Source organism: Leptonychotes weddellii, chromosome 9 (assembly GCF_054177405.1).
Source record: "Leptonychotes weddellii isolate Sample4059 chromosome 9, ASM5417740v2, whole genome shotgun sequence".
NCBI classification, from domain to species: Eukaryota; Metazoa; Chordata; class Mammalia; order Carnivora; family Phocidae; genus Leptonychotes; species Leptonychotes weddellii.
In genome coordinates, this window is record NC_138377.1 from 35,899,860 (window position 1) to 35,924,307 (window position 24,448).

At 34.0% G+C, this 24,448-nt stretch overlaps 1 protein-coding gene across 1 annotated transcript in view; it reads right to left on the reverse strand.

Moving 5' to 3' along the window:
• Window positions 1-5,762: 5,762 nt before the first annotated feature.
• LRRC9 (leucine rich repeat containing 9) overlaps window positions 5,763-24,448 on the reverse strand; it is a 110,932-nt gene continuing 92,246 nt past the window's right edge. Inside the window, exons 29-32 of the mRNA XM_081829757.1 lie at window positions 11,849-11,996; window positions 9,328-9,472; window positions 7,718-7,886; window positions 5,763-6,908 (exon numbers count right to left, since the gene is read on the reverse strand). Coding sequence (XP_081685883.1) covers window positions 6,869-6,908; window positions 7,718-7,886; window positions 9,328-9,472; window positions 11,849-11,996 — 502 coding nt within the window. The 3' untranslated portion in view covers window positions 5,763-6,868. The remainder of the gene's footprint in view (window positions 6,909-7,717; window positions 7,887-9,327; window positions 9,473-11,848; window positions 11,997-24,448) is intronic.

The window sequence follows — 24,448 nt, forward strand, 5'->3', positions numbered from 1 at the left end:
TAAACTTATTTATAACCAAATATGAATAAAATTACTTTAGATACCAATATTCTGCTTTGTTTTCACTTGATTTTCCTCATCTAGGCTCATAATAGCATTCTTTTTTGATCTTTTGAATATAATTGAAAGTGATCAAAAAATATGCAGGATTAATATTAGAAACAACTACTTAACTTTTGGAGTTACAAGAGAAAAGTGGTTTCCAACAAAAACTAATTTTTTTCTTCATTTTTTGTTTCCTCCATGAAAATAAAGCTCTTTAAAAATTAAATTTGGCCTTTATTATCCTTAATAACTGTTTTTGATGATTTATTTTCTAAATATTTAAGTTAACTGAAATACTCATGTTTTAAGTACATATTTCTCCTCTTATTTTCTTACAATACACTGAAAAAAACCTGAAATTAGCATTATATTGAAACAGTTCTGTGATATTAGGAAATCTTCACTGTTGCTGAAGTCTGTTGTAGCTGTTGTTTAAATCCTTGATAATGTCAATATTCGTCAGTTAATACTAAGTCTAAAGAGAATAAATAAATATTTAAAGCATTTAATAACAAAAGAAGGATGATGATTATATGGCTAACATTCTTTTTTTTTTCTTCTGAAGATTTTATTTATTTATTTGACACAGAGAGAGAGAGAGAGAGCGCACAAGCAGGGGGGATGGCAAGCAGGCAGAGGGAGAGGGAGAAGCAGGCTTCCTGCTGAGCAAGGAGCCAGACGTAGGGCTTGATACCAGAACCCTGAGATCATGACCTGAGCCGAAGGCAGCCACTTAACCGACTGAACCACCCCAATGCCCCAGTATATGGCTAACATTCTTTTTGAAAGCTAATAGCTCAACCTGTTAACATTAATAAATGTTTGGACTTTAGTCTTACTCAGTTTCTATTTATAGATGTTTTAGATGTGTTTCCATTGATACACGTTCATTCAAAACATTACAGGACACATTCTATATACTTTTTCAGCTACATTTCTGTAAAATTGTGAATCATGCACAACTATCACCCTGAGGCACTATAAATCATTGAAAATAAAATTTTATTCTAGTTACTAAAGAAGGAAAGTGTATCAGTTCATTCAATAAAAATTTTCCCAAAATGTGAAAAAAATCTTTTCTGAGTGACTGCCAGCTAATTAAAAAAATTTAAGCCATTCAATCATTCCACAGTATTCTGTTCTCTGAGTTACATGTGTTATTTTAGATCAGTTTTCTTTTTTAAGTTTTTATAATTGTACACTTTCATCTTTGCCACTAACTCTAAATTAGCCTTTTTTGTTTTTGAGGAATGGGAAGTTTGATGTATATAGTGTACTGATTGCTGTAGACTATAATATTAAATTGTTACAATTATATGAGATCTATATGTTGTATTTTACTTACATGTATATGTGTATGTGGTATGTGCATATGAAATTCACAGATGTACACTATGTTGTTGCTTTAAAAACTCCAAAGGTGGCAGTTTAAAGACTATTTTGTTGCTAATAATGGCTTAATACCTAAACTGAACAGAGTCCTTCACAAGGTAAATTAACCAGGGAAATATGCCAATTTTGACTTCATTTCCATCCTATTGAATGACTGCATTCATTCTCTTTAGATTTAAAGCGCTCCATTCTACTGTTCCTCAACACTCTTTATAGAATTCCAGCTTGCTTTTCACCTTTTAACAGTTTAATATAGATGGCTGGATCAAGTCCATTGTTCCAATTGTATGTAGCTGAAAAAGCTCTGCAGTATTTTATTCTTTCCATTGTATGTGGCTTCTCTGAGTGCTCTGCTCACTGCATTTTACTCCTACTCTCTCTGTTTTCTAAACCCATTTATGCCTATTCTTTCTCAAGACACTTGTTCATCTGGGAGCTCAAATTGACTTCTCCCTATTCTATTTCCTTAACTAAAAATGCACCATTAAGGTTGATTGAACTCTTTTAAAGCACTTCATAAAAAAGTGAAAGACCATAAGAAAGTAGGCTACCAGTGTTTGTAAATACCTGTTTTCAGCCAAATTGATGGCAAGAAATAATAATTGGAAACTTAAAAATGTTATTGATATATTTTTTACAGATTAGCCTCTTTTTGTTGTTCTTTGAGAAACATACTTGCAAACATTTTGGGGAGGGGAGAAATGGTAGAGGGGGCATTATGTTATAATTAAAGATGGAACAAATAGTAGAGCCAAATGGCTAAAATTATCTAAAACATTTTCTAGAAAAAAATGTTTTACAGTAAGCAAGATATAAAACATGCAGGTCCATGATTAAAACCTACAGCTTTTAAACCACACAATCTTATTTTTTTCTATTTAAAATACAGATATTTTTATTAGGATAAATGTAACCAAAAATGGTTTACAAAAATAGTAAGATCATCACTAACCTTTTTTTCCCTCTTTGTAATGTTTAACAAATGTAACTCTTCTGGTATGAAATATATTTAAACATTTGTAAGTTAATTAGAATTTTATTCAGAGCCTATGGAAATACTCTTATTTTTAATAATACAATATAAAGAAAAATCTACTCTAATTTTAAACTTAGCATTTCAGAATCACATGTATTTTATATGGAAAATGATGATGTTGATGAATTGGCTTTTTGATGTCCCTAAGAGACCATATGGTTAAGGTAAGCCCTAATAAATGAAACATAAATGATCAATAATTTGATTTCAGATATCACCACTTTCAAAGCTACTTCACTTCTGAGTTCCTTTGAATATTCTATTTTCAGGTTACAGCATTTCATGTTTTGGCTATAAAATCATTCATTTTATCTTAATTATAAGGAAAAATCCTCACCAAAACAAAATTTTAAGATTAAAAAAATGCACAAATTTGGTTTGAGAAATGTCTTTTCAGTAGTTTGTAAAACTTTTTTTTTTTTTTTTTTAAGAGCGAGGGAGAGGAAGAGGGAGAATCTTAAGCAGGCTCCACGCCCAGCACAGAGGCTGATGCGGGCTCCATCTGACGACCCTGAGATCATGACCTGAGCAAAATCAAGGGTCAGATGCTTAAGCAACCCAGGCGCCCAGCTTACAAAACATTTTTATTCATCAATGAAAGAAAAAGTAATAAAGTATATTATAATTCATATTTTTATAAAATAAAAACTTCTAGAAAGAAAATATTACTAAAAAAATAACTGTGTTCTTCTTGCTGACCTAGTTCTTAAAGGCAACTGTGAACTAAAATTGTAATTTGTATAGTTTTTCTTTAAAAATATTTCAATAGGAGCACCTGGTTGGCTTAGTCAGTAGAGTATGTGACTCTTGATTTTGGGGTTATAAGTTCAAGCCCCACGTTGGGTGTAGAGATTACTTAAAAAAATAATAAAAATCTTAAAAAATATTTCAATAATGAAGGCAACTGCAGAGAGATGAATAAGAAAAGTAGGTAGGCACTTGGAGGTCATCCAGAAGCTCTAAGTATTATAGGAATTTAAAAAACCAGCCAGTTTCTATCTCATAAAAAGGATTGATTTGATCAGATCATTGAAAAACCAACAGAACTTGACCATCAGCGCTTGTTTCTACTCTTACAGAACTATAAATAATTTACTTCTTTTTATATAAGTAACATTTAATTGAAGCTAAGAGCCTAAAGCATGACTAACAATAAGATCTAATGTTTTAAAACAAACACTTCTCATAATGTATGAAAGATATGAATAAACAGTGAAATGGTATGTTACTTAAATATAAGGATTATTTTAAAACTGGCCATGGGTGCCTGCAAACATACACACACAGTACACACTAAATATTCTAGGCAAAAATATGTTCACAACCATAGTTAATTTTGTACCAACAATCAGAGAAGTTTAGAACTATAAAAAGAGAAGTAAATAATAAAATTATTATTGAATAATTATTATAGTCAATATTCATACATAGATATCAGAAGATCATGTTGACATCGTCTATATTCAGTTCAGCATTGTAGGCTCCTAATCTATAAAGTGCCCTAATATTTAGCTTTCCAGGTTGTTTGTGGAATTGTTTTTAATTTAAAACAAGTCGTATATTCATGCATATGACTGCATACAAAATAAATCTATCAGGACATTTGCTGGGAGCAAAGAACTAATTTTACTGTAGAAATTATGCATTTTCCCTAAGCTAAATACACTGGAAGAGAATGAATAAATAGTTTACAGCATACATTAGGGCTCTACAACAGCTGATTACATAGCACATTGGTAATAATTAAATGTCAATTCACTTGTAGTAATTGAAAAAGTAATGAATTCGGAGTTGAAAAAAATCTAGGATTTGGTATGATATATTTTCCTTAAGCCAGTTTCTTTATCTATAAATGGAGACCATACATGTCATATCTACTTCATAGAGTGGGTTATTAGGATTAACCATGTAAAGTATGGGCTAGTGGTTTATAAATTTAAAGCACTATTTGCCTGTTTTGTCATAATCAGTTGTGAAGTATGTTACAAATAATTGTAACTATAACTTAAAATTCCTCAGTTTATTATTTACTTGAATTATTTAGCACAGATCTAAAGTCATTCCTATAAAAACATCCCTCATGTTCAATTACATTTTTGTTTTGTTTTGTTGAACAGGAAAGGAATGAAGTTATAACTATTGCTTTATGAACTGCACATAACCAGTGGCTTAACCCATCTAGGCATTCTCAGGGGAATACGTTCTCTATCATGTCAGTGTCATCTGCTCTCATGGCAGAAAAAAATTCAGAACTGTGTAAATTATGTTAGTAATCATCCCCCTCATTACTTTATATGAAATTATTTGTCATGTAGTTATATTAAAATGTTCTAAAGGTTGGATCTATGTCTATTTTCTGGATAGTACCTAGCAATGCCTAGATACATATTAATATTATTTTTAGTGTTACTATCAAATTCTGTATTACCAGGGCACCTGGGTGGCTCAGTCAGTTAAGCGTCCGACTTATGATTTTGGCTCGGGTCATGATCTCAGGGTTGTGAGATTGAGCCCCGCATGGGGTTCCATGCTAAGCATGGAGCCTGCTTAAGATTCTCTCTCTCTGGCCCTCCTCTCTTCTCCCCCCTTTAAAAATTAAAAAAAAAAATGTATTACAAATTAATTTACTTTCAAGAAGAAATTCAGATGTAATTAAAAATTTATAATAGAAATAGTAAGATACCTCAGAATTTAACAGTGTGTAGTACATAAAAATCAAATGATAGATCTCAAATATATTACAAATGCATAGGAAAAATGGCTACAAGAAAATATGCTAAATGTTAAGTGGATGTTGAATAATGAGTTATGTTTTTCTTGCTTTCCTGTGTTCCTGTTCCTCCTGCTTTATACTTTTCTAATTCTTGAAAATTCCTTTTCTCTAGGGAAAGCCAATTATTCTTATTTTTCCCATCTAGTTTATTATTTTAAAAGACAATTGTCATTACAAAAGCAACATATATTCAGTATTTCATTTATACAAAATCATGAAAGAAAAAAAGCCGATGATACCAAGTTAGTAACAGAAGAGCAGACACTCATCAGAGCACTGTAAGGAAAGCAGTTGTCAAAACTAAAGGGCAACAAAGACATCTTCTGGACACCTTAAGAACTGCATAGTTGTTTTTTAAACAAAGGATCTTATTTTCACCTAAGAGTAATAGTTGTTTAAAAACCACACATTAAGAAGTATAAAATCAATCTGTATTAGATTTGAAATTTTAAATATTACATGATTACATCACAAACATACAACATTTAAAGAGGAAAAGATACAAATTGTTGCATACACATTGGAATTAGTTTCCAAAATATCTTTAAGCCTATTTCCAGATAGATTACAAAATACAAATATTTTAGTAAAAATTTATTTTCATGTAAGGAACATCTAAAATAGTAAGAAAACTACATGCAGTGTTGAACCAATACTTGGAAAATGGGCTCATGAATCATAGAGCCCACTTATATCAAAATATGGTTGGCAAGTTATTAATTTAAAGAACTGTGTTTAATAAAACAATGAAATTCAAAACCATATTTGATTTATTTGTGATCTGTCCTAGTACTATGCAGCATAATTATTTTCAGTGAAATAATTATTAAGGGTTTCAAATTTAAATGTGTCCACTCAATTTGAACATGTGTTCTTTTTTAGCCTAAAACTGCTTGTAAAATTATATTACTATGGGTACAATTAACAAATTTTGTATTTGAAATAGTACTTTTTTATTCTTAGAGCATGAATGCCTGGTTGCACTGACAGTTAGCCACCTTCAGGAAGTACTACTAAGGCCCATAATTTGCATCGCTAAAGAATTCTTAGGGCAGATATGGTTTAAGGATATTTTTTTCCAATTATAGTCCTAAAAAACTAATTTGTAGTTCAATGAGCAAAGCTCAACCTGCTTTAGTAATAGTTGTGTTTAATAAGAAATATATGCTTTAGTTTTAGGTAACTCCAAATAAATAAATACTCAACAAATAAAATATGCTTATTTACTAGAATTATCTTTTCTTAGTATCTTCACATGACAGGCCATAATAAGATTTTGTAACTAAATGCTTCCAATACCAGGACTAAATATTTGATTCTCTGGACTTTGTTTTGTATCACTTCTATCTTTTCAAATTGTATGATATAATGGTTCACGATTTTTCTAATACAGAAATTCAAATGAATAAGATAACCATAATGGAAGTTTAAGAGAGGTGATATTAAATAAAATTCAACCAGGGTGATAGAGATTAGATTATCTTCATATGGAACTGAAGTGCTTCAGTAAAATAAGTAACATGATTATCTTAGATATTTTTTTCACCAACACTGTCTGCTAGTTTTTGTACAGCTACTAAGGAGAAATAGGTTACTTGGTGTATATTCATTTCTCTAAGCAGTTACATTCGATTTGATCCTGGAAAGTGGCTGCCAGGAATTCTGTCGGAAATAAAATATTTATGAGTCAAATAATTATGACTTATTTTCTTAATGGATCAGCTAATTTAAAGTAATTCTACAGTAAATAATTTCTGTATTTTATATGTGTTCAATTTTAAAAAGACAGTACAACAGAGAAAATGATCCTATTCTTGGACATCTAAAAATCAGGTTATCCTGAGGACTCAGCAGGGAAGTCAGTATAGCAAGAGCCAGGCTTATGCTAGATCTGCTGCTGAGTAGGTCATTAATAGATGAATTGGAGCTTGGCTACAAAGAAGCTGGGAGACAGGTAAGAATTGGAAATCTAGGTAGACAGGTGTTGAGCAACAGAGTGGATTCTTAATGAGAAGTAACAGGTTCTTAGGCACTGAGCTGGCCTAGGGCTAGGGCCAGACCAGAGGAGAGGCTTGAAGTATTTACAAAATTCTTGGTCTTTGTGATTTCAGAATTGAATTTATCTGTTGTTCAAAATATAAGTGAACTGCTTTGCATATTTAATGAGAAGTGACTTGGCAGAGTGCAATTATAAGTGTTTATTTCAGTGTTCCCTCATATAAGCATTAGGTGAGCACTATTCTACCTTGACAGCCATTTCTAAGCCTCTTTGAATTACTATGTAAATACACAGGACTTTGGGAAAGTTTGGTGAATGTGGGAGAAGAATCCTCATGCTATCTGACAGTTTTTTCCAGCTCTCAGTAAATAAATAATAGTATATAATAATATTTCTTATTTTTATACATGACTAGCAAATTTGGGGAGTTTTTTTAATGATGAGAAATGATATTAAAACAGAATAGTTTTACCTTCCCTCATCTGGGTTGCTCTGGTACATATGTGCAGTTGGAGATGACATACTCTGATGTGATAAAAGAGATGGAGAGAGATTTATCCCTCTGAGTTGCCGAAAAGCTATTTCTGCATGGATGCTCCGAGGATTATTTGTCAGAATGCCTGCATTCTTGTTTTTTTTGTCTGAAATTAGGAATTGTGAAACAATGAGAAGCACTAAGTAATAAAATGAATTAAGTAATAAAGCTTGGTTGCCCTTCAACTGAATGTGTGCTGTACATATTTCATAATATGAATTAAAACATTTTAAATAAAAATAGAGAATTGGAATAGATTTCTAGCATTTATGCTGCTTAAACTTCTCTGAGTTCATGAATCCATTTGATTGTTTCTCAGTAATTTTTAAAAATATAAATACCTAGAGCTGTGTGCTCTAATAAATGTAGAGATAAGGTGACCATGATTTTCAAAATAAAAATTGTGGCAACATAGTCCAAAAATAGGAGAGAAACTATAGGACTTTTCAAGGAAAACCTAAAAAATAGTCCCACAACAAATCCTGAAGACAGATATCTGAGGACATTATGGAGATGAATCCAAGGTTGAACTAGTACCAAAAAAAGAGAGAAGATATTGATGACATTCCTGAAGATAACATTGTACTGTTAAGGAGACTAATAATTTGGGATGTCCAATTTTACTGATAGTTATATCTACTGGACAAAAGCATAACAATTCTTACTGTGACTAAAATCTTAAAGCCATATGTATGTAGAAGTATGAAAAATAAGTTAAAGAATAACATCTTAACAAAGTAAGTTATTTTGGGTTTCTTTTAACTGAGTTTCCTTTAAAAATAATCACACAGAGCAATCTACTGTTCTTAGTAGGCTCTTACATCATTTTATAATTACTGTGATGTTCAATTTTATTGTCCAACAGTGGTCCCATGCAAAGTGGGATGTTATAAGGAATGGAAGAGGTGAACCCTCAGAGGAGTAGCTACCCCCAGTTTTACCAAAAAGATAGCCAGTGAAGATCTGGAATATGGGAAAAGGTTTAATCTAAGCCCGAATTAAAATGTATATAATAGAAGGAATCATTTCCATGCCCTTTCCTTTTAATATACTCGCTGCTATAGAGCTCTACCTCTTGAAACTCTTCTCTAGTATTAGCTTCATGGTTTATTTGTGGTTTCAAGGATAAAGTCTGATCTTCTCTTTGTACCCCAAGAATCTGTTGTCACAGATATTTTTAAACCTTTGACTCTCTTCTTTTAGCAGGACATACTAATGAATTGGTTTCATATGCTATGAAATACATAAAATGAAACAAAAGCTTTTGAAAATAAATAATTCAAGAAATAATTGTGCAAGTATCACAAAGTTCACATTATGAGTAAATGTTTAGTTACAACATATTAGTGGGTCAGCAAAACCCAAAAATACTATAGACTCTAAAGTCAGAATGACCACATGAAACTTGAACAAACATGCAATTTTAGGAAATGTAAATTTAAAAATGCAATTTTAAGTAGTATTAGAAGTCAGAGTGAGATTTTGGTTTCAAATGAAGTGTTTTGTTTGTTTGCTTTTACATTTACTTTGAAACTCTGTCAAAATACCTTCAACTTCAGGAGTTAAAGTGAAGTCAGGTCCCGGGTAATGGCTAAATGCACCAGGCAGAATTACATTTGTTATCTTTATGGGAGGCGCTTTCACTTGGCCAAATGATCCACCATCCATTGGAGAGCTGGTAACAGGAATAAACTACATAATAAAAGAAAAACAGTTAAGAACACCTCATCTCCAAAACTCAGATCAATAGATTTAGTTCTTACCATAAGCCCCATTTGATAATTAACTTAAAATTCTTTAGGTCAGGAGTTAAAGCCTAAACTGAGTTGGTATGAAGCAGAAACTGAAAGCCTTTGGACTCCCTCAGAACCTTATGTTCTGTCTTTTCAGACTGCATCGTGCTCATCACTACTGTGATGACACCTCTCCCTTTCCAGAGGATCTTTACAAGGTAAGTGCAGAAAATGAGAATTAAGCTTTTCCCTCTTTGTTTCTTTTTTACTGAGCAAGAGTTTCTGGATGGTAACAGTTAGATCTTCCACATCTTTATATTCCTCACATTACCTCTTCAAGTGCCTTGCAGTTAATTAGTTTTTCAAAAACAAACAAGTAAATAAATGGGGACTAAGGAAAGCATCTTACAACAATCACTTTTAATGAATGTGCTAACTCTCTAAATGGTGTTTACATTTTAAGTTAGTTGAGGATTAAGAGGCTTTTAAAAGAATTTCAGGAATCAGCAAACAGAGGAGAGAAGTATTTTAGGCTAGAGACTCTTGGTTTCCCTAGAATTTTATGCTTGCTCTGTCTTCATTAAGACTGACCTTGTTTATACTTTAAAAAATTGAATACTTTATACTGAATTCAGAATATATGATTCAACTTATTTAGAGATACAGGCTTTTGCCATTTGTGTAAAATGACCGATTTCCCTGTTTCAGTAAGTGTTACCAAGAATGCAGCTTTGTAATGAGCACTAAAGTATCAGGCCTTTTACTAAAGCTGGTCAGTCCCAAATTCCCTAACTAATTCCTTTGTAGGAGTTTCTTCCCATCACTAATCTAGAATGTTGTCAAATTTTCTTCTGAAACCAAAAGCCCCAAAATGTTCTGGTTTAAAGGACAACTTTAGAGTTCATTTATTCCCTCTTTACTTGCTGTTAAAAAAGAAAGAACAGCAGTAACCTGAAAGAAAAATAAATTAGACTGAACTGATAAACTTGAAAAGGATTCTGTTTTTGTGTCTCCTGAATAGCTAAAAGAAATAATGGCTCAGTTTTGTTCTAGCCATGAAAATAAACATTATTATTGAATCTTAAAATAGATTTCTCTAAAATAAAGACTTCAAATATCCCCTTTATTTTATTAACTCTGTATAGATGAATCAAAAAATAATTTTTTAATAAAATTCTTACATTTGGAATAAGTAGAAAAACAATTAAGTTCTTATATATGGCACTGATTTAAATGGCAAGAATACATGTCTAGATTCACTCAAGAATTTACTACATCATAGTGTAGTAAAGGGAAAAATCCGAATTTACTATATGAAAAAATAGAAAAGAATAGCCAAGAAGCAAACCCTTTAGTGAAATACTCATCAGCTAAAATTTGAGTATATATTCGCTCAAAGGTCCAGTGTGCTCTGGAAATCAGTTTGTTTTACAGAAGGGATGGAGAGTGCTGGGTAATCCACTGAGTTAAGTGAAAGCATCTATGGTAGTCTTACCTAGTTTCTCTTCAATATGCATTTTAAAAGTAATCTTTGTTCACTGACTAATGTCCTCGCTCTCTGGCTTTCACTTATATTAGAGGTTCACTTACCTTCTTACTGCCCCACCCTACTTTAGGTCTTCATAATCTCCCTCTTGGATTATTCTAAAAGCCTTTTAACTGGTTTCCCTGCTTCCAGCCTCTTCTTTCTCAAACCTTGCAAAGGCACAGCTCTAATAAGGTTACTTCTTTGTTCAAAAACCATAGCTTTTCTGTGTTTAGTCTTTGTGGAGGATGGTCACGAAGAATCCTTGTGGTCAAGGACAGAATTTCCTAATGATATGCTTTTGTGGCTTCTGTCTCTAATCTCTTTCATGTCATGGTCAGATACCTTTTTAGAGTTCGTAGGTAAAAGGTGCAATTTTTCTGGCCAACAAGAAAAGAAGCTCACATCTCCCTTGTTAGATGAACTACAAGTCTGGAGAGTTGAGGTCAGAATTCCTTCCTTCCCTTCCTATCTGCTAAACTGAAAGAGTTTGTTAGTTTCGGTTTATAGAAGTGATATGTTATAGATTCTTACCCTCTAGCATTATCTCACATATTAAGCAAGAGGCACGCAGATTTTAAATAATTTTCTTTATGCCAAATTACATGACTGGAAAAAGGAGCTTCCCTGGAATTTGTGTGTGTGGTTGTGCTTTATTCACCAGATCAAGATTCTTTTGATAGTAATCACTAAAATAGATACTAAAATAATCTACAAAAACATCATAGCCCAGATTTACCTAGTAAATTGGTTTTAATTTACTAATAATTATATATTTTAAAAGAAAAGTATAAATAATAGAAGTATTACCGAAGTTTTCTTTGCTTGTAGTTCAGAGAAGTGAAATTCAGCTTTAGCTCTATCATCTGAATTCACAGGAATTCCATCTAACATCTGTAAGTTAGGCAGCCGAAATATGAGCACGTGCCGATGTAGTGTTTTTCTGCAAATCTGAATAAAGTTAAAAATAACAATTTATTCCTTTAAAAAACTTTTATTTCAAAGATTAACTTTTATAGAGAAGGAAATTTAACACAGGTAGTAAGAATAGCTAATTTGTTATAATAGACAATACAAATATGAGCTCCGTTTTTGAAAGTTTTCTCAATTCCCTATTATACAAATGAAGATTCAAACTTTTTAAATTTAGTTCTTGTTTTTTTATTATTTTTTTAACTTGAATTCAATTAGCTAACTTAGAGTACATCATTAGTTTCAGAGGTAGAGTTCAGTAACTCATCTGTTGCATATAACAGCCAGTGCTCATCACATCATGTGCCCTCCTTAATACCCGTCACCCAGTTACCCATCCATTCATAGTTCCCAACATATGCAAATACAGCTAATTTGATAAAGGTGACCACAAGGTCATAGAGGGGCTTTTTCTCCAGTGTGTTAGCCAAGAAGGTAAATAAAAGACCCACCCTAACAACCATGTGCTTTTCTGACTGTATTACAGCTTTGCAGTAGAGCTTGAAGTCTGGCATTGTGATGCCACCAGCTTTGGTTTTCTTTTTCACCATTCCTCTGGCTATTCAGGATCTTTTCTGGTTCCATACAAATTTTAGGATTATTTGTTCCAGCTCTGTGAAAAATGTCAATGGTATTTTGATAGGGATTGCACTGAATGTGTAGATTGCTTAGGTAGCATAGGTATTTTAACAATGTTTATTCTTCCAACCATGAGCATGGAATGTTTGTCCATTTCTTTGTGTCTTCTTCAATTTCTTCTCTGTAGTTTTTAGAGTACAGATCTTTACCTCTTTGGTTAGGTTTATTCCTAGGTATCTTACCGTTTTTGGTGCAATTGTAAATGGTATCAATTCCTTAATTGCCCTTTCTTCTATCTCATTGTTAGTGTATAGAAATGCAGCTGATTTCTGTGCATTGATTTTATATCCTGCCACTTTGCTGAATTCCTGTGTGAGTTCTAGCAAATTTTGGGCTGGAGTCTTTTGGGTTTTCCACATAAAGTATCATATCATCTGCAAAGAGTGAGAGTTTGACTTCTTCTTTGCCAATTTGGATGCCTTTGATTTCTTTTTGTTGTCTGATTGCTGAGGCTAGGACTTCTAGTACTATGTTGAACAACAGTGGTGAGAGCGGGCATGCCTGTTGTGTTCCTGACCTTAGGAGAAAAGCTCTCTGTTTCTCCCCATTGAGAATGATACTTGCTGTGGGATTTTCGTAGATGGCTTTTGTGATTTGAGGTATGTTCCCTTTACCCCTACACTGTGGAGAGTTTTAATCAAGAAAGCATTGTCAAATGCTTTTTCTGCATCAATTGAGAGGATAATATGGTTGTCCTTTCTTTTATGAATGTGATGCCTCATGTTGATTGATTTGTGAATGTTGAACCACCCTTGCAGTCCAGGAATAAATCCCACTTGGTCGTGGTGAATAATCCTTTTAATGTACTGTTGGATCCTATTGGTAGTATCTTTGTGAGAATTTTGGCATCCATGCTCATCGGGGATATTAGTCTGTAATTCTCCTTTTTGGTGGGGTTTTTCTGGTTTTGGGATCAAGGTAATGCTGGCTTCATAGAACAAGTTTGGAAGTTTTCCTTCCATTTCTATTTTTTGAAACAGCTTCAGAAGAATAGGTACTGATTCTTCTTTAAATGTTTGGTAGAATTCCCCTGGGAAGCCATTTGGCCCTGGACTCTTCAGTGTTGGGAGATTTTTGATGACTGCTCCAATTTCCTTGCTGGTTATCGGTCTGTTCAGGTTTTCTGTTTCTTTCTGTTTCAGTTTTGGTAGTTTATACATCTCTAGGGATGCATCCATTTCTTCCAGATTGATTAATTTGTTGGCATATAGTTGCTCATAATATGTTCTTAAAATTGTTTGTATTTCTTCAGTGTTGGTTGTGATCTCCCCTCTTTCATTCATGATTTTATTTATTTGGGTCCTTTCCCTTTTCTTTTTGATAAGTCTGGCTAGGGGTTTATTGATCTTATTAATTCTTTAGAGAACCAGCTTCTAGTTTCATTCATCTGTTCTACTATTCTTTTGGTTTCTATTTCATTGATTTCTGCTCTGATCTTTATTATTTCTCATCTCCTGCTTGGTTTAGGCTTTCTTTGCTGTTCTTTCTCCAGCTCCTTTAGGTGTATGGTTAGGTTGTGTATTTGAGACTTCTTGCTTCTTGAGAAAGGCTTGTATTGCTATGTACTTCCCTCTTAGGACCACCTTTGGGACATCCCAAAGGTTTTGAACAGTTGTGTTTTCATTTTCATTTGTTTCCATGAATTTTTTAAATTCTTCTTAATTTCCTGGTTGACCCATTCATTCTTTAGTAGGATGCTCTTTAGCCCCTATGTATTAGAGTTCTTTCCAAATTTCCTCTTGTGATTGAGTTCCAGTTTCAAAGCATTGTGGTCCAAAAATATGCATGGAATGATCCCAGTCTTTTGGTATTGGTTGAGACCTGATTTGTGACCCAGTATGTGATCTATTCTGGAGAATGTTCCATGTGCACTTGCGAAGAATGTGTATTCTGTTGCTTTAGGATGGAATGGTCTGTATATATCTGTGAAGTCCATCTGGTCCAGTGTGTCATTCAAAGCCCTTTTCTTGTTGATCTTCTGCTTAGATGATCTGTCCATTGTAGTGAGTGGGGTGTTAAAGTTCCCTATTGTATTATTATCAATGTGTTTCTTTAATTTTGTTATTAATTGGTTTATATAATTGGCTGCTCCCATGTTAGGAGCATAAATATTTATAATTGTTAGATCTTCTTACTGGATAGACCCTTTAAGTATGATATAGTATCCTTCTTCATCCCTTACTACAGTCTTTGGTTCAAAATCTAATTTGTCATATAAGGAATACTGCCCCAGCTTTCTTTTGATGTCCATTAGAATGATAAATGGTTCTCCAACCCCTCACTTTCAATCTGGAGGTGCCTTTGGTTCTCAAATGAGTCTCTTGCAGACAGCATATGGATGGGTCTTGCTTTTTTTATCCAATCTGATACCCTGTATCTTTTGATTGGAGCATTTAGCCCATTTACATTCAGAGTAACTACTGAAAGATATGAATTTAATGCCATTGTATTACCGTAAATTCATTGTTTCTATATATTGTCTGTGTTCCTTTCTGGTCTGTGTTACTTTTGGGCTCTCTCTTTGCTTACAGGATCTCCTGTATTAATATTAATATTTCTTGCAGAGCTGGTTTAGTGATTACAAATGCTTTTAGTTTCTGTTTGTCCTGGAAGCTCTTTATCTCTCCTTCCCTTCTGAATGACAGCCTTGCAGGGTAAGTATCCTAGGCTGCATGTTTTTCTCATTTAGTACCCTGAATATATCATGCCAGTCCTTTCCGGCCTACCAGGCATCTGTGGATAGGTCTGCTGCCAGTCTGATGTTTCTACCCTTGTATGTTAAGGACCTCTTGTCTCAAGCTGCTTTCAGGATTTTCTCTTTATCTCTGAAATTTGCAGGCTTCACTATTATATGTCAGGGTGTTGATCTATTTTTATTGATTTTAAGGGGGCTTCTCTGTGCCTCCTGGACTTGAATGCCTGTTTCCTTCTCCAGATTAGGGAAGTGCTCAGCTATAATTTGCTCAAATATACCTTCTGCCCCCCTCCTCTTTTTCTGGGATCCCAGTAATTCTAATATTGATTTGCTTTATGGTATCGCTGATCTCTCTAAGCTTACCCTCATGATCCAGTACTTGTTTATCTCTCCTTTGCTCAGTTTCTTTATTTTTCATAATTTTATCTTCTATATCACTGATTCTCTCTTCTGCCTCATTTATCCTAGCAGTAATAACCTCCATTGTTGACTGCATCTCAGTAATTTTGATTTTGACCTGATTAGATCTTAGTTCTTTTATTTCTCCAGAAAGGGATTCTCTAGTGTCTTCTATGCTTTTTTCAAGCCTGCTAGTATCTTTACAATTGTTATACTGAATTCTACCTCTGACATTTTACCAATATCCATATTTTTAAGTCTCTGGCAGTGATACTGCCTCTTGCTCTTTTTTCTGAGAATTTTTCCTTCTGGTCATTTTGTCCAGAGAAGAATAGATGAACGAGAGAACAAAAAAATAAATAAATAAAAAATAAAAATATCAACCATGACCCCAGTGAAATATACACTAGACAAATCAGAAGAGATCAGAAACCAAAAAAGAGAAAAGGGGAAAAAAGAGAGAATATAATTAAACAGGTGAACAGAACAGGGTGATACACTTGGTCATGGCTGTATTTTGGTCCATTATATATATATATATATATATATATATATATATATATATATATATATATATATAATTGAATATAGTGAAAGGAAACAAAAAATGAAAAATATATCTATAAATGTAAATATAAAAATGAAAATTAAAAAAAGACTTACAAAAAGAGTTGATAAAATAAGAAACTAGTTGAAAAGGAAAAAAAAGAAAAAGAAAATTTTAAACTGAAAGCCTAAAAAGTCATGGAAAAAACCTCGAATTCTAATATTTTCCCCTAGGGCTGGAATTTTTTAGTTATGTGTGATCCATAAAGTTGGTATTAGCCAGATGTTCCTGGTGGTCTTCTGGGGGAGGGGCCTGTTGCACTGATTCTCAGCTGTCTTTGCCTGGGTGGGGTTGCACCGCCCCTTGCCAGGGGGCCAGGCTCAATGTAAGCTGCTCCGCATTGCTCTGTGTGGCTTTTGTTCCCTGATGGCTTTCTGTGCCACTTTAGAGGATGAAAATAAAAATGGCAGAGCCCCATCTCTAGCATCAGAGCTGAAAGATCACAGCCCCCACTCTTCAGTGCACCCTCAGAGAAAAGCAGTCAATCACTTTTGTCTGCCTGGTTTCTGACCTCACTCTGTGGTCACCCAGCCTGTGACCAAGCATTTTTTATCTCAGACATGTGGCCCCTTTTCGAGTCTCCAAGCCCTGCAGATTCCTGTCTTGCGCACCCTCACTGTTCCTTCTGAGGGAAGAAGGAGGGTTTAGCCAGGGTTGTGCCACTTGCAGGGCCTCTGCTTGGGGAGCTGTGGCCTAGTGGTATGCATACCCATGCCTCTCCTCCTGGGCGAAGGGGAGGGTCTCGCTGTGGTTCTGCAGCTTGCTGGGCCCCTGCTCAGAGGGCAGTCACTGGATCCTGCCCCAGTTCATGGTTTATGGCAACCCCAAGCTAAAAGCCAACTCTGGGGCTTGCTAATTGAAGCCAGCTTACTTGCTCCAATGCTTGGAAACTCTGCAGCACTCAGGTACCCCCGTTCTTTCTGTGACCCCAGGGAGCCCGAGAACACACTGTCTCACCTACAATTCTGCCCCTCTGTGCCACCTGAGAGCCTTTCAGGCAGGGATGTCCCTCACTGGAGCAGACCTCTAAAGGTTCAGATTTTGTGCTCTACTGCTATATATTACTTTCTAGTAGCTGGCTTTTGGAGGTTCCCTCCACTCTGTGGTTTATCTTCCAATAAATCACCTCAGATTCACTTCTCTGCACCTCCTACCTTGCAAAAAGTGGTCGCTTTTCTATTTGTAGAGTTGCAGCAATTCTTTTCTTAGATCTCAGGTTGAATTCACAGATGTTCAGAATGATTTGATAGCTATCTAGCTGAATTCATGGGACCAGATGAAACTAGGGTGCCCTACTCCTCCACCACTTTCCTCCCTCTCTCGAATTTTTTTTTTAAATCAAGACTACCATTTAGAGGTTTAGTCTCTTTTTAGAGTATATAATACTGTTCATTAACTATAGGCAACCCAATTCATGAACAGGATTATGTTGTAAAAATTCACTTAGAAGTAATTACTTTGAAACTTATATGTTATTTTCCCATATGCACTATCCAATTTAACTCAGTACACATCTACTGAATTATATGATCCATCATTTTGTAGTTTGTCAGTCTACTCTAAAAAATATTTGTATGCGTGCATAAGAAGGTGTATAAAGGGGCTTCTGGGTGGCTTTGTTGGTTAAGTGTCCAAGCTGATCTCAGCTCAGGTCTTGATGTCAGGGTTGTGAGTTCAAGCCCTATGTTGGAGCCTGCTTATAAAAAAAGAAAGAAAGAAAGAAAAAGAAAAGGTGTACAGAAAGAGTTAACATAGTAGGCCTGATGTTGTTATCTTTAGAAAGGTCTTGCAAGGATAGTGTTTAGCACTTGGATTTTGGAAGTGTTCCCACCATTCCTTAACTGATTAAAGGTAGTTCACTGCACTTACACAAAAGATATGATTTATGTTCAATTTGCTTTTCTTCTGGGAGTCTAGAATTTTGGTATGTGATACGCATAGGGTACATATGTGAACAGCTTCCAACAAAATTCTTGAATGCTAAGTCTAATGGAATTCCCTAGGTAGAAACATAAACACATGTTGCTGCATTTTTGTTGCTGGGTGAAGAGTGGAGAGTGTGTATTGTGTGACCCCTCATGGGAGAGAAAGAGCATAAGGAAGCCTACATATCAATTCCTCCAGATTCTGCCTGTGTCTTTTTCCCTCATCACCTGGCTGTGTATCCTTACTATGTCATATCCTCAGTATGTCATTGTATCCCCCTATGTCATTGCAATAAATTTTAGCCATGAGTACAATTATATGCTAAGTCCCATGAGTCCTTCTAGTAAATCTCTGAATGTGGGGGTGATCTTGGGGATTGACAGCACAAAAAAACTATAGCACAGTTTGTGATCATGAAAAAAAGGAAAAAAAAGAAACAAACTTTCATCAAAAGGAAATGAATAAACAATCTATTTTTAAATGTAGTATTAGATATACATTAATGGAGAGAGATCTCTAAGACATATAACGGAGTTAAAAATAATGGACTGCATTCTAGGCCAGAAAGAGAGCTTCATAAATACCGAAGAATATATAAATAGACTGTCTCCTCTGACTAAAATGCAGTAACAGAAATAATTGACAAAGAGATAACAAAAAACACCTCATAGGTTTGAAATTTACACACACACACTCAGACAGACACCTCTCAATCATTAATGGATTAAAGAAGAAATCTGGAGATTTTAAGAAATAAAGAACAGGAAAAACACTGCATATCAAAACTTTTAGGCAGTATTTTAAAACTTAAAATTTATTCAGTTAAAAGAAATATTAGAAATTAATGAGCTAGACGTCCTACTTAAGAATTTTTTAAAAATGTAAATTCCATTTTAACAATATTTTGTTCTTCTAATCTATGAGCATGGGATGTCTTTCCATTTCTTTGTGTCCTCTTCAATTTCTTTCATCGGTGTTTTATAGTTTTCAGAGTACAGGTCTTTCACCTCTTTGGTTAGGTTTATTCCTAGGTATCTTACTGTTTTTGGTGCAATTGTAAATGGGATTTATTCCTTTATTTCTCTTTCTGCTGCTTCATTATTGGCATATAGAAATGAAACATTTCTGTATGTTGATTTTGTGTCATGTGACTTTACTGAATTCTTTTTATCAGTTCTAGCAGTTTTTTTGGTGGAGTCTTTCAGGTTTTCTATATATAGTATCATGTCATCTGCAAATAGTGAAAGTTTTACTTCTTCCTCGCTGATTTGGCTGCCTTTTATTTTTTTTTGTCTGACTGCTGTGGCTAGGACTTGCAGTATTATGTTGGATAAAAGCAGTAAGAGTGGACATCCCTATCTTTTTCCTGACCATAGAGGAAAAGCTCTCAATTTTTCCCCATTGAGGATGATATTAGCTTTGGGTTTTCATAGATGGCCTTTAATATGTTCCCTCTAAACCTATTTGTGGAGGGTTTTTTTTTGTTTTTTTATCATGAATGGATGTTGTACTTTGTCAAATGATTTTTCTGAGTCTATTGAAATGATCATATGGTTCTTATCCTTTTTTTTATTAATGTGATGCATTGTGAATATTGAACCATGCTTGCAACCCGGGAATAAATCCTACCTGATGGTGGTGAATGATTTTTTAAATGTATTGTTGGATTTCGTTTGCTAGTGTTTTGTTGAGGATTAGTTCTCTTATAATTGTATTTCTGTGGTGTTGGTTGTTATTTCTCCTCTTTCATTTGTGCTTTTATTTATTTGGGTCCTCTTTCTTTTCTGTTTGATAAGTCTGGCTAGAGGTTTATCAATTTTGTTAATTTTTTCAAATTACCAGCTCCTAATTTCACTAATATATTCTATTGGTTTTTTTAGTTTCTACATCATTTATTTCTCCTCTGATCTTTATTATTTCCTTCCTTTTCCTGGCTTTATGCTTCATTTGTTGTTCTTTTTGTAACTCCTTCAGGTGTAAGGTTAGGTTGTTTATTTGAGATTTTTCTATCTTCTTGAGGTAGGCCTGTATTGTTATATACTTCCCTCTTAAAACTGCTTTTGCTGCATCCCAAATATTTTGGACTCCTGTGTTTTCATTTTCATTTGTTTCCATGTTTGTTTGTTTGTTTATTTATTTATTTATTTATTATTTCCTGGTTGACCCATTCATTGTTTAGTAGCATGTTATTTAACTTCCCATGTATTTGAGGTCTAGCCAGGTTTTTTCTTGTGGTTGATTTCAGGTTTTTTTTTTTTTTTAAAGATTTATTTATTTTAGAGAGAGAGCACAGAGGGAGGGGCAGAGGCAGAGGGAAAGAGAATCTTCCTGCAGACTCCCCGCTGAGTGCAGAGCCTGATGCAGGGCTCAATCCCAGGATCCTGAGATCATGACATGAGCTGAAATCAAGAGCCAGCCGCACAACCGACTGGGCCACCTAGGTGCCACTGACTTCAAGTTTCATAGTGCTGTGGTCAGAAAAGTTGCATGGTATAACTTTGATCTTCTTGAATTTGTTGAAACCTGTTTTGTGGCCTAATATGTGATCTATCCTGGAGAATGTTCCATGCGCACTTCAAAAGAATGTGTATTCTGCTGTTTTAGGATGGAGTGTTCTGAATAGATCTGTTAGGTCCATCTGATCCAGTGTGTCATTCAAAGCCATTGTTTCCTTATTGATTTTCTTTTTTTTTTTCCTTACTGATTTTGTTTAGATGATCTGTCCATTGATGTAAGTGGGGTGTTAAAGTCCCCTACTATTATTGTGTTATTATCAATTAGTCCCTTTATGTTTGTTTTTAATTGTTTTATGTACTTGGGTCTTCCCATGTTGGGTGCATAAATATTTACAGTTGTTATATCTTCTTGTTTGATTGTCCCCTTTATTATTACATAGTGTCCTTCTTTGTCTCTTAAAATATCTATAGTACCCAAAGCAATATATACATTTAGTGCAATCCCTATCAAAATACCAAGAGCATTTTTCACAGAAGCTAGAACAAACAATCCTAAAATTTGAATGGAAGCACAAAAGACCCCGAATAGCCAAAGCATTCTTGAAAAAGAAAAGCAAAGCTAGAGGCATCACAATTCTGGACCTTAAGTTATATTACAAAGCTGTAGTAATCAAAACAGTATGGTATTGGCACAAAAAAAGACACATAGATCAATGGAACAGAATAGAAAACCCAGAAGTGAACCCACAATTATATGGTCAATTAATCTTCAACAAAGCAGGAAAGAATACCCTAAGGGAAAAAGACAGTCTCTTCAACAAATGGTATTGGGAAAACTGGACAACTGCATGCAAAAGAATGAAAACCACTTTCTTACACCATACACAAAAATAAATTCAAAATGGATTAAAGACCTAAATATGAGCGCTGAAACAATAAAAATCCTAGAAGAGAACACAGGGCAGTAACTTCTTTGACATCAGCCATAGCAACTTCTTTCTAGATAGGTTTCCCGAGGCAAGGGAAAGAAAAGCAAAAATAAACTATTGGGACTACATTAAAATGAAAAGTTTCTGCACAGCAAAAGAAACAACCAACAAAAGTAAAAGACAACCTACTGAATGGGAGACAATATTTGCAAATGACATATCTGATAAAAGATTAGTATCCAGAATTTATAAAGAACTTATAAAACTCAACACCCAAAAATGAATAATCCAATTAAAAATGGGCAAAAGACACAAAGAGACCTCTTTCAAAGACGACATATAGACGGCCAACAGACACATGAAAAGATGCTCAACATCACACATCATCAGGGAAATGCAAATCAAAACTGCAATGCGATATCACCTCATACCTGGTTAAAATCAACAACACAAGAAACAACAGGTGTTGGCAAGGATGGGGAGAAAAGGGAATCCTCTTGCACTGTGGGTGGGAATGCAAGCTGGTGCATCCACTCTAGAAAACAGTAGTATGGATGTTCCTCAAAAAGTTAAAAATAGAACTACCCCACAATCCAGCAATCATACTACTAGGTATTTACCTAAAGAATACAAAAGCACTAATTCAAAGGCACACATGCACCCTAATGTTTACAGCAGCATTATGTACAATAGTCAAATTATGGAAACAGCCCAAGTGTCCACTGATTGATGAATGGATAAAGAAGATGTGTGTGTGTGTGTGTGTGTGTGTATGTATGTGTGTATAAAATAGAATATTACTGATTCATAAAAAAGAATGAAATCTTGCCATTTGCAATGACATGGGTGGAGCTAGACAGTATAATGCAAAGTGAAATAAGTCAGAGGAAGACAAATACCATATGATTTTACTCATATGTGGAATTTAAGAAATGAAACAAAACAAACGAGCAAAGGGAAAAACAAGGGAGAGAGAGAAGCAAACCAAGAAACAGATTCTTAACTATAGAGAACAAACTGATGGTTATTACCAGAAGGGAAGTGGGTGGGGGGATGGGTTAAATAGGCAATGGGGAGGAAAGAGTACACTTGCTGTAATGAGCACTAGGTGAGTCATGGAAGTGTTGAATCACTATATCGTACACCTGAAACTAATACTATACTGTATGTTAAGGAACTGGAATTTAAGTAAAAACTTAAATAAGTAAAAGCTGAACCACAGAATCAGTATTATGCTAAATTTAATTTTAATAAATAATGTTAAAAATGTCAAAAAAAAGTAAATTCCAAGAAACTGAAAGAAGGAAATAATAAAGGGTGGGAATTATTAAAAAGAAACCAAATAAATTAACTACTTGATAAAACCCAAATATGGTTCTTTGAAGAGATTAATACAATAGACAAACATTTAGTAAGACTTATCAAGAATAAAAGAGAAAAAGGAAGAATCAACAAATTTAGGTATAAAAAAGATAACACACAAATATGGTAGAGATATTAAAAAATTCATGAGAGTATTATGATAGTAATACATTTAAAATTTATATAAAAAGGACAAATCTATAGAAAAATATAACTTCTCAATACTGACTTTTGAAGAAATAGAAAACATGATTAGATTTATAGCCATTAAATAATTTGAATAAGTAGTTTAACATCTAATTTCAAAAAATATTGAGCCCAGATTGTTTTAGAGATAAGATCTAATTATCTGGGCACCTGAGTTGCTCAGTGGGTTAAGCATCTTGCCTTCTGCTCAGGTCATGATCCCAGGGTCCTGGGATCAAGTCCTGCATTGGGCTCCCTGCTCAGCGGGGAGTCTGCTTCTCCCTCTACCTCTCCATCCTTCTTGTGCACTCTCTCTCAAATAAATTTTAAAATCTTAAAAAATAAGATCTAATTATCCTTCAAGGAACACATAAATTTTTTCCCATATAAACTAATTCATAGACTAGCAAGAGAGAGCTCCCAATTAATTTTATGAGGCAAGAACAGCCTTGATGAACTTAAAAGAATAGCATAAGAAGATAATTATAGGATAATTTTACTTATTTCCATAAATACAGATATACTACATGAAATCTTAGCAAATTGAATTCAGCAAAGTGTAAAACATGATTAAATAGTATTCAACCCAGGATTAATGATTGTTTAACACTAGAGCAGGTTAAAGAGAAAAACTACATTGCCAATTAGTCAAAATCCAATGACTGTTCATGATAAAAACAGGTAGTAAACTGAATTAGAAAGGAGCTTTCTTAAAATGTTGAAGGTTATCTATCCATAACCTATAGCAAACTCGTATCTAATAGTGACAATTTAGAAGTGTTTTTTGAAGTTGGTTACCTACTATCAGTGCTTCTATTCAACACTTTATTAGAGGTCCTAGTCAACACACTAAGAGAAGTAAAGGAAATAAAATACATAAGGATTGGAAAGAAATGAGTCAGTATCACAGATAATATGATAGTATACCGAGAAAATCCAACAAAATTTATAATTCATTAGAACTAAAAAAAGAGTACAAGTTTCCTGGAGAAAGAGTAATATGCAAAAATCAGAATTGCTATACTTCAGCAACAAACAATTAGAAACATGTAAACAGATATTGTTCAAAATAGCTATTAAAACAATGGAATAAATATCATTCTCAATGGGGAAAAACTGAGAGCTTTCCCCCTAAGGTCAGGAACGCGGCAGGGATGTCCACTATCACCACTGCTATTCAACATAGTATTGGAAGTCCTAGCCACAGCAATCAGACAACAAAAAGAAATAAAAGGCATC